The sequence below is a fragment of the Amblyomma americanum genome, chromosome 8 (assembly GCF_052857255.1).
Source record: "Amblyomma americanum isolate KBUSLIRL-KWMA chromosome 8, ASM5285725v1, whole genome shotgun sequence".
NCBI classification, from domain to species: domain Eukaryota; kingdom Metazoa; phylum Arthropoda; class Arachnida; order Ixodida; family Ixodidae; genus Amblyomma; species Amblyomma americanum.
The window spans coordinates 69,907,473-69,918,365 of record NC_135504.1 but is presented as its reverse complement, the minus strand read 5'-3'; the positions used below and the strand labels follow the sequence as shown (position 1 = coordinate 69,918,365).

At 48.2% G+C, this 10,893-nt stretch overlaps 1 protein-coding gene across 2 annotated transcripts; it reads right to left on the bottom strand.

Annotated features, from left to right (window-relative positions):
• Window positions 1-25: 25 nt before the first annotated feature.
• Window positions 26-10,388, bottom strand: LOC144101877 (uncharacterized). Of its 2 annotated transcripts, none has more exons than XM_077635099.1 (3): window positions 10,175-10,388; window positions 3,390-3,559; window positions 26-1,448 (listed from the first exon to the last, which is right to left on the bottom strand). In XM_077635099.1, exons 1-3 carry the CDS (start codon window positions 10,199-10,201, stop codon window positions 1,055-1,057), a joined length of 591 nt encoding a protein of 196 aa, XP_077491225.1. In that variant the 5' UTR covers window positions 10,202-10,388; the 3' UTR covers window positions 26-1,054. The 2 variants fall into 2 exon arrangements, with proteins under 2 accessions (XP_077491225.1, XP_077491224.1); XM_077635098.1 differs by having other exon boundaries at window positions 3,426-3,559; window positions 10,175-10,335.
• Between the last annotated feature and the right edge of the window lie 505 nt (window positions 10,389-10,893).

The window sequence follows — 10,893 nt, the reverse complement described above, 5'->3', positions numbered from 1 at the left end:
CTCCGCAAATAATGAACACCACTGCTGTGTGAATAAAACATCTGTTTATTTACAAAGAAATAAACTTGAAATGAACTGAAAACATCGATAAATTATTTTTGATGGAGTATGACGATCGTCGGAACGAGCGGGTGCAGTTGATTCCTGCTTTAATAAAAGTCGAGGGCGTTTGTGCACGATGGCGTGTCGAGATGGGAGTGTGAGGGACTCAATGATGAAACAAAACCGAGGCCACAGCACCCGGCAGCATCGACTTGCGGTCTCCGCTTCTTTGCGTATGAAGAGTAATGACTACGTTTGTGCTATGACTAAAAAGGGGATGCCTGCATTTGCGAGGCATCGCAGTTCAGCAGCGTTCTCTCTGCGTTGACAGTCAGAATTCTCGGACTGATAGCGAAAATTGCCGCCCAAAAATGGAGGTCCCTCCTCAAAGCGTCTTCACAGTTCTTTAGAAATTTTTGTGAAATTTTCTTTTCTGGATAGGCTTACATGTCGCAATAATTTAGAAACAGCTACTGACATTTGAGAGAATTATGCATATCTGGTAGTTATGCCTGCTGCGACAGGTGTCACGGGTCTGGTTCAAAGAGCAGGCTGTTGAAGGCAGCCTGGCTGAGGCTGACAAGACTTTACTGCGCATAAGCGTAGGAGATTAAGGCAAGTCAGCTAGCGTGCCGCAAGCTGTGGCGACCTTTGGCGACGCGGCCCATACCACAGCCTTGGACTGAATGCCGGGGCCATCGCTGGACCTTAGCTTATCCCATGCTTCTTTGGAGGGTTCAGGTAAGAGTTGCGCCACTTGAATGAGTGCTGGGAGACAGATATAGCATACCCCAATCCTGGAAGCATGCAATGAAGGCTGCCTGGACTACTGTTACAGAAATCCTGATGTAGATGAACGCGAATTAACGGACGCCAAAACGGAGAGACCCTGTCAGTTTCGGAACAGACGTTGGCCACAAAGACACATCGAGGAAGACGTCACTTGAAGACGACGGCCAGATTTTCCATCCTGCAAACAATCTCTGGTCAGAATGCTCGCAGATGAAAAGGCTTAGGCGTTCTTGGCAGCGGTTAGCCGTTCGCTCCTAAGCCTCTCGCTCTTGGGGTCGACGCGGCGGTTAGCCTTGCTCGGTGGACGCCGCGTGGTCGTCTCTGGGGGCCTCCTGGACTTGCGGCGCGCCTGAGTCTCACGACCGCGCTTGGACGGCTTGCGCGTGGGCGGCGGCGCGATTCCCTTTTTGTTGTCCACCTCGGGGCAGTTGGCACCGTGGCCGCGTCTGCTGGTCGGCTTCTTAGCTGGCGGCTTGGCGGCTCCAGCGTCCGGGGTCGGAGGGTTCTTGAAGACGGGTGGCACTTCTTCGATGAACGGCGGCTGCTGTGGAGGCAGCTGGGGAGGAAGCACGGGAACCACCCTCACCAGGACCACAGGAGGCTGGAGCTGCGGCCTGCGAGACGTCAGCGGTCCTCGTTAAGATTCTAAACCAACGTCTATGATACTCATCAACGTAATAGCACTGAGTATCGCTTCGAAGGCACGCAAGCTTCGGTACACCTCACTGGAGTGGACAAGGTTTGCCATTTCATTTTAAGACTCCGGTTATGAAAGAATAAAAACCGTACGCTTCAATGTAGTTTCCTAAAATTTCGACTGAAGGCCCAAGCCTCGGTAAACCGAAGCGAAGACACCTGGAGATCCTGTCCCATCCAGCTATGGAAGCTCACAGAATAGTAACAGTAGGAATAGCAAATATAGAAAGAATATCCCAACGAAAGAGGAATGGGAACTATATTCGTTGATGGAAGAATTGTGCAAGCTTCTGGAGACTGCATCCTGGCTTCGAAAGACTCAAAATGAGCTTACGGTTGGCTATAACACGCAGGTAGGTAGGTAAACTCTTTTATTGCTTAACGAATTGGAAAAAACAGCGCAATCAAAGACGAGACACAAGAGAGGCACAAAACAGTCAAAGGACCGGTTGCGCTGACTTAGAGGAGGTCGGCGGGGATCCTTTGGGATGCCGCGGCCTCCACCGCGCGCTGGATAAGCCAGCGTTGGTCTGCTGGCTTGGAAGTACACAGGAGAGACTCCCACGTCTCTGGGGTGTTTGCGTTGTCTCTGTTGTAATGTGGACATGTCCACACCATGTGTATGAGTGTGGCCGGAGTTGAGCAGTGTTTACACATGGGGGCTATCTGTTCCGGAAAGATCTTGCTGTATAAGAGGGGGTGTGGGAAGCTGCCAGTTTGTAGTTTGCGCCATTGGACGGCCTCGCGCCTTGTTAGATCGCGGTGTGCGGGAGGATATGTGCACCTTTGGAGTCTGTAGTGCTGGAGTATGTCCGTGTAAGTGGTGCTGACTGCATATGTGGGCCACGTGGCCTGCATTTTAAGTCCTTGATTACGACTCGTGTTGTGCCCAGTTCATCACAGAGTGAAACTAGGAGCAAAGTACTTGGGGCGGCAAAGAGAGTTGTCGGTTATAATTTGCAGACCAACCACGTATCTTAACATCATGCGTTGGCACATTTCGATTTATTTCTACATTTTCTTCGTGGAGAAAATAATCTACCTCTTGGCTGATATCAATGCTGCACTGAAGTCGCAGTCCACACGTGAAATTTAAAACTGTCACTGCATGACTATTCCTGCGAAATTGTCAAGCGCCCACCATGAACCTGCCAGAATGATGGCAGCGAATCCGTTGCTCGAGAGGTTACTTGAAGGCGGGCCGATTTCCTGCATCGACTTTGATGTCCATTCAATGAATCCTTCGCAATGATTTAACTACTTTGTTGTCTGGCCTGCACTGGCGACTAGGAACGCTATGGTTCAATTCTGATTGTTTTCTATGTATTGAGTTTAATCGATGTACAAAGGAAGTGACGTCACATTCTGCTTAGCAGAAAGCGTTTAGAATGAATGTTTTCTTTACATGCTTTCATAACCGGAGGCCAACAATTTTAAAGATTAATGATATCAGGCCAGAATGATTTCACTATGCTGTCTTCTACACTCCATCACAAAACCGCCTTTGAGGAAGTTTATTTCGAACCTCACTTGATATACATTCATCAGTTACCGCTGAGAGGTGTCGAGGTACACTCGAATCGAGGTAATCTGGATACAAGCGTATGCATTGTGCAGGTGATATGAGTGCGGCTGTTGCTTCCTGCAATTTGCCGGGCGTCACTTCTCTTATTGGCTGACCCCCCCTCCCCCCCCCCCCCCCCCCCCCCAAAGCTGACACAGGAAGCAACAGCCACACTACTGTTCTCTGCGCAATGCGTACCCTTCTATCGAGGTTCCACTTCCGGAAACCGAGTTTTAGACACTTATCAAACGTCGGTGTTATGGCTAGGTCACAGACTAAGGCGTCGGCTATATACCTCACGCCTCCGAGTCCGTAATGGTAGACTACTGACGGTTGTCCGGGTCCCCCAAGCAGGGGTGGCCTATCCACCGGCACCACTGGTGGCGGGTTCGCCGAGGTGTACACCACAGGTGGCTGGTGCACGAGCACATAGGCTGAAGACAGCGATGCCAGGCTGCACAGGAGCTGCGCACAAACAAAAACAAAAAAAAACTTTGGGGCAAAGGGTCACGCGTGGTGTACATTGCCTCATGTAAGAGATGAGGATGCACAAACGCAATACGGATGAAGTTCACGGTGTCTTTTAGCCTCCTTTCGTCTACGTCCAGCGTGAAAACGAATGACGTCATACACAGAGTGTTTCACCTAAGACTTAACGCAATTTTTAAAAATAGGCCTTTTGTTTTAGAAGAGCGCTTGTTTCGACATAGCATTATCAGCGGTCTGCAGCACATAAGACGTGCCAGCTAGCAGGCTGGTTGACTAATAGGGAATAGTTAACCTTTTAACTATTGATGTTAGGCTTCTTTATTATTGAGAAGCGTGTAGCTCACCGTAACTAATATCCATATCAGTTTTTAGTTTCTCAAAAACGGGGTCACCCTCGGCGCTGTGGCTCAACAAATTTTGGCTATTTCGGCGAGTTACGCGCACTGGAGGGGTTGCTTTGCCTGCAAGCTTCTTGAAAGCACACGTATTTTGGCAGATTTAGACAAACTTTGTTGGGACACAGCGCCGAGGGTAAGAGTGCTTTCTAAATTATAAAAACTGATATGAATATTACTTACAGTGAACTACACGCATGTCAATAATTGAGGAGCCTAACAGTAAGAGTTAAAAAGTTAACTATTCAATATTTGCTCACCAGCCTGCCAGTTAGCACGTATTAGTTGTATCCTGGTGTACTACACCAATAACAACGCTATGTCGAAAAAAGTGCTTTTCTAACTCACAAATATTATTTTAAAAACTGTGTAATGTCTTAGGTGAAACACCTTCTATTGTATCTGTCCATGGTCGAATACAGGGCCTTGAGCATTCTACTTGTTACAAATACGCGCACGGAAAGCATTTCGGCACATCCGGTGAAGAAAGCACTGGCGGAACATTTGTAAATTGCGCAATGCAAGGAAATTTGCGAAGCAAGTGGTTCAAACTTGACCGGCAGCGGGCGGCATTAAGTCTGAGGGCCTTTGTCGCGTAAGAACAGACCGGCATGGACCGACGGCATTGGTAAAGCAAGACGGGTGCAGTAGGAAAAGGTTTCAAGGCCACCTGTTTTCCGCATCGTTACCGTCAGGACTTCCGCGAGCTTAATGGATCGCGGAGGCTTCGGCCGGAAGCCACCCCGGCCAACGGAAACATGCATGCCACCGACCATGGATCGAGGAAGGAAATAATCTCTTCCTCCATTCCGCACTGACTCTGGACCGCACCGTCTCGCAGTCAGGAAGGCAGAACTTTGGCCTGCATATATGCCCTCAAGGAAAATATAGACACGAGTATCAAGCTAGGCTACACCGACATCTTACCTTCCAAGAATATTGGTGTACAAATCTTACCAGAACCATAATCCTGCCTTCGCGCACTGTGGGCAATGATAAGTTCGAGAGAAGCAGCTTGCTTGAATGAGCCGGGAATTTATAAGACGAATAACTTGTTTGCGACTAATAGCAACACTGAGGGCATGAAAACGGTAAGCTCTCATCCCAAAAGTTACAAAGCGAACACTGTGTGGAGTGGTGCCGCTTTTCTCAAAGTGGCGCTTGAGTAATGGAAAGCAAATCACTGAGAGCATTAAATAAGCAAAAACGAGGGCCTCACTGGAGTCGCAAAGCCTTTCCTACGTGCCTAACATTACAATAGCGCGCGTTATTAAAACGTCATCTATGAAGTGTCGAGGGAAACCGGAGTGGCACGCGATGACAGTTCGGTCGCTCTGTCACTGCTTCGTCCACTTCAGAAAAAGAACGCCTTTTCGAGGCCAACTAATGAATCCACGTATGCAGCAGTCGTCACCGTTACACTGAGTTAGACAGCAGGCGTTGTGAGCAGTTGAGTTCGCATGATTCATTTCAGCACCACATCTTCCGAATGTGCATAGAGAAATAAATTCGTGCCGCATCAATGTATGCGTGCATAGACAACAGTATGTTTTTGAGTGCGTAGTTAATGTCGAGACTTACTGCGCCTTTGTTGCCACGCAGTTATTGAAGATGAAAAGCACAACATAAAGGGCGGCACGTGACCTAGTCATTGTGCTGCATGCTTTGTTGTTGACGTTGTACGTGCAGCATACAAGAAAGACAAGACGCGTCCACAAGTGTCACTGCGTGTGTTTGCAGTGCCATTACTCAGGGCGGAGCTAGGCATCCAGTTAGATAGCCCGATAGCAATTCCGCTCCAGACACGCGAAATCCCACTGTATACCACATTAAGACTTCCTGTAGCTGGTGCAGTGTGCTTGACGATACTGGTCGCGTGTATTTCGTTTCTCTTAACTTTTATGTTCGCTTTGTATTTCTCTTTCCTCTGGTCACATTTTAGTCAAACATGTGAAACAAGCCTTGCCTCTACAGAAAAACTAAAACCAACGGGTCAAACTTCTTGAATGTAGGATTTTCTATATTATACTATCAAATAATGTTTTCTTTTCTTGTTGTTTACTTTGAGGAACTTCCTCTTTCTGGAACCTTCTGTAACCTCCCATCTCATATCCTCATTTGCTATTTAAACCAAATAGCCACCCCGCCTCAATAATTATGTATTTCCTCACTCATTCTGCTACGTCTTGAAAGGCTACGGAAAAGAATCTCGTTGCTTTCGTTTGGAAAAGAGTCACCCGGAGCTATGGTCGCTCACATGAGAAAGTAATACGTGTACTCTGCAATCCTACGAGGCAGCACACCATTATTGTGTACGAGCTTTTCAGTGTAAAGCATTAATTCATCGATCTCGGCCGGCTTCAATGTGACCTCAGTACCACTTCAGTTACAACGAGCGTCTGGAAATACGAACCGCGCCACCATGCCCCCTCCAGCATCTATGCCCTGGATTGGGCCACCACATATGCATATAAGGAGAGCTGTTCGCGAAGCCTATAACTGGCGTCGTATGGAAAACTTCCGCCTCGGCCTCCGCCAAGTTTGCAGTACTCTCCTAACTGATGTCTGAAAGTTAATAGTTCACAACAGATCTCTTACTGGCTTGCTTTTTCATGCCGGATCGTTAGGGACAGAGTCGTCCGCAGATATAACGTAACGATGCTGGCCGCCCTGAGGTTAGCGCTATAGCAAGGCCCCCTTGGAACATACGCGCACACGCAGCTCAACCTTGCAGAGGCGCAGTTCCTGTTCTTGTCCTGCTTATGTTAGATATCGGGCTCACAGAAGCCGCAGGCTTGGTAGCCCCGATTTTTCCGATAAGGACGCCATATCTAACCGGTTGCGTCACCCGCACGATCTGTGACCTTAGATGTGAGCGAGATATGTTTCGGATATGCCAAGAGGTAAAGCCACCAAGTGCAAACAAGGGAACCCACCGCACCCCTTATATGATCTTGATCAAAAGCCCGGTTATCGGATCTGTAGCCTCTGGATGGATCTCGCGAAGACGCAGATGCAGTTTGACCCCCCCCCCCCCCCCCCCCAGCTCGTTATCTGGAATAAATAGTTCAATGCGAACGGCGGGACTCGCACGCCAGGAGTGTCGTGAGGATATAACGTGTATTTACGAGAAGACTGGAATGAATTCTCCCTCTTCCTCCGATTCCTACTGCCGGGTTGAAGCACCTCCTCGCAGCAGGGGCAACAAAGGCACTACGAATGCCCTTTTAGCTAGTTTGTTCGATTACCGTATCTAAAATTATCACTTACCCTGTTTAGAGAACGTATCGAGCGCAGGGAATTTCGGAAACTATTCACCTAAAATTTGAAAAACGCCGCACCTAAGAGACTTCCCTGACGGCTGTTTAGGGCGCTCTCACGTTCGTTGATTGCTTGCGTCGCTTAACCTGCCTTTAAACTTCCTTAACTTCTGCTATGCTGCGACCAGGTAGTGCGAACGCAGCAATTTTTGATGCAGCTTGGAGAACGCGTCATGAAGTAACTTTTTAAATACACCCAAGATGATTTACCGACTCTCGTGAGCCGTTTGAAACGTGATGTTGTGATTCAATGCATAACGGCAGATAAATAACGCAGGCGCCTTGCCATTTCCGTAAATGCGTGCAGTGGGCTTGAATGATATCCTTGGGCTCGCGACAGTTCGTATCAATTGACCTTTCATGATGCAAAATTTCTTCGCGATTGGAAGGGGTTGGGCCGAAGGCGTGACTTTAATCATTATAGTTAAAAAAATTATAACTAAAGCGACTCTCATGAGTGGCGTAGGCCTGGAACGATAGCTGTGAAGAGGGATTGTTTCTGTCCCACTGTCCCACCACCCAATCGCTAAAGTGAAATAAACGGTAGCCAAACGACAGCGAACGAGTGACCAAACCTGCACGCCAAAACGCACGCGAATTGATCACCGAAGCCCACTCTTGAATATTAAAGGGCTCCTAATGACTTTCCTGAATAGCTCGCGAATGTATTGCTGCATATAAGATATATAGTTTGACGTCTAGCTACGTCCGTAAAAGCGACGCGTTAAAATGTGAGTGGCCCTCCAAAGCGTCGCCGGAGGCCTCTGTGTTTTTCCAGCATAGCCGTGTTTCCGCCGCTTCGGTCCAAGAGCCGAGTTAAGCCGGACGGGTGGAATATTAAGCAGCGAAGCTTGCATACGCGGCCTCGAAACGGCCCCGCCAGGCTGCGTGCCTTTGCAGCCTGCTCAGAGCTTTCTTTCCTCATTCCTTACGGAGGCCAATACTCGGCGACTGCACTGCGTAAACAGTGTGCGCGTTTTCATCTATAAACGGTGAAGCGAAACCCGTGTCAAAGTAAAGCGCATATCTCGCGAAACAAATCTTGCGTTCCGAGGCGGCATACCCAGCAATTGTAGTGGTAGTAGTGGTTTATAAAATAATAATAACAAGGAAGGATAAGATTTTTGCTATCCCCGGCGTTTGCCATCGATACTAAAGCACCTGATCTGGGTCTGCGGAAATAAAGGATAGCAGGCAGAGTGGAGAAATGAAATTAAAGAGGTGAGGGGACAGGAAGAGAGGATAGGGGGAGACGTAATATGTACACGCTATTTACACAATAAGAAATGTGTACAGGTTGCGCGCGTGATTAGTTCATGATGGAGCAGAGCAATTCTGGACAAAAGGATTTTTGAGCGGGAAACCATTTAAGACCTCAATTTTTTCGTATACTACAAGATTTAACTATAGTAAACATATCCGCAGATCACCCAAAACACTGCTCTATTTTTTTATTTTCTATTCACGTTTTTGCTATCTTCAAAAAGCGTTCCCCATTGGTTATCTATGGCAATCTTAACTGTTCGGTGCGATCGATGGAAACACTTTAAAGGAAATATTTTGCTGCATGTCAGAATAATGGACCATTACCTTCGATATTTCGATAACAGGGCCTTAAAATTTTCCAATTTTCAAAATCTTTGCCAGCGAAAGCTGGACATGAACATAAAAGAAACATATCGGCGCTATAATCTGGTAACTATCTTGCTTCAAGCCAAACCTTGACTTGAACAGAATCATACCTTGCTGAAACTCTAGATACACCTGTGAAAGATTCCATACGGGACATATTACGTTACGCGCCGGTACGATGTAAAGTTTTTTTTTTGAATAGTTACGTTCTGTTCCTACCGTACGCGGCACCGATTCGTGGATGCCTAAGATATTGGAGAGTGGGGCGTTGCCTGTATTAACAACAAGATGGGGAAAAAAATAATGAAAATAGTATAACTCTAGAGTAAGGTCATTACGTCTATTTGGGCCAGGGTTACGCCTATAGAGTCGGCTTAGCACGGCTATAAAGTTTAATACTGGGCTGGTTGCAACTGCGGCAGAACGCGCATGGAGTTGTGAATAGTCGGATAAAGGCGTCCGTAAATTTGCATATCGTTAAAGACCTATGCAAGACAAAAATTAAACATTTCGGCTGGAGTGATTAAGTGGACGATCCTTTCTTTTTGTTGCTTCTTGCTATCTTACCTCGGGGAGTTAATCTTGTGACTCATCTCGCCTATTTTTTTATTTTTGGAGTGCAGTTTTCCCAAACTTATTCCGCGCGTCTGCTAAGAATAGCGCTGGCTGAGGAAATCCCCCTGGAAAATACTGCGATATTGGATCTGAATTTGCCTCGGTGTTTCTAAAAGGCAACCCACAGCGATAAGGCTGCGATGACTGTACACATTACTGCCCCTAGAGCGCATGCGCACCGGGATCCGCCTTATAGATGGTCAATGCGTCACCCAGACTGCGTCTAGAAGCGGTCAACAGGAAAGCCTTCCAGTTCCTTCAGCATGCTCAAGTGCGGCGGCCGTAAATCTTGCTGCTTGCAAAACCTGCTCCTCTCTTTCGTTTCGGTGGAGAATTTGTCTCCTAAAACCCGCCGCGGCACTACTAGGTCTAAAACGTTCAGCCATTCTGCAAAGAGGTAGCGGGCTCGAATCCGACAGAGCCTGCCCAAATTTAGATGGCGGCGAAACCGAAAAACGATCCCGATTTCTGAAGTGTCGAGGTTAATCCGGTGTCCTTCCACTACGGCGTCCTTCATAGCACCTCACTAGGCTTTGCTCTCGTAAACCTTAAATTGTTATTAATTATTAAGCGTTCTAGTGCATTACTAGTAGAAGCTAGCATCCAAAACCTGCACGCGGAGTACTCACCAGCGCCGAGGAAACCGCGGAGGCCATCGCGCTCCCGCCAATGGTCACGTCGGTGCGAAGAATGGTAATGATAAATAGTCCGAGTGCGCGCGCCCACAGGGAGGTAAGTGATCTACGGAGCGAACGTCTTCGTGTCTTCGGTGCTCGAAGTTCGAGAGATGCTCCTGTTCCTCCTCGACCGCAGCTGGCCCTTTTATGCCAGCGTCGCCGGCGGCACTGACGCCGTACTTCGCCTCACCGTTGCGTCCCGTAGACGTCACCACCGCCTCGCGCAGACACCTCCTCACCTACCGCCGCGCACCATCGCCACTGGTGTCTCTGCTGGGAAAGGAGGGATCAATCACTCTCTCTCAGCATCTGGCTTAACCCTCCGCTAAAAGCCGCGTCACTCTGCGGTGTCTTTGTGCTGTTCTTCGCTTTCTGGCGCCCCGACGGACGCCGGGAAACACAGAAGATCGAGTCGCCCCGCCGTCCTTCGGAATTGGCGACGACGCCGCGCTAGCGTTGTATGTATATCGCACGCTTCGACCGAAGCGCCGGTTTGCACAGCGAACGCAACAGGCGTGGTAGACGCGATATAGGAATCGGTACTCATCGTATATAAACCGGTAGACATTATATAGAGACCTGTAGACATTGTATAGGAATCGCGGTGTACGCTTAATAGTGAATACATGCTGTGGTATCGTGCCTCCAGTCTCTGCCGTAAAGAGGCGGCA

What these genes read in the sequence shown, in the direction of transcription:
- LOC144101877 (XM_077635099.1), bottom strand. Translation starts at nt 10,201, where the DNA reads ATGGCCTCCGCGGTTTCCTCGGCGCTG. An exon ending in CCGCGGTTTCCTCGGCGCTG is followed by an intron (nt 3,560 to 10,174) that starts GTGAGTACTCCG and finishes GTTTGTGCGCAG; the next exon opens with CTCCTGTGCAGCCTGGCATC. An exon ending in TACGGACTCGGAGGCGTGAG is followed by an intron (nt 1,449 to 3,389) that starts GTATATAGCCGA and finishes GACGTCTCGCAG; the next exon opens with GCCGCAGCTCCAGCCTCCTG.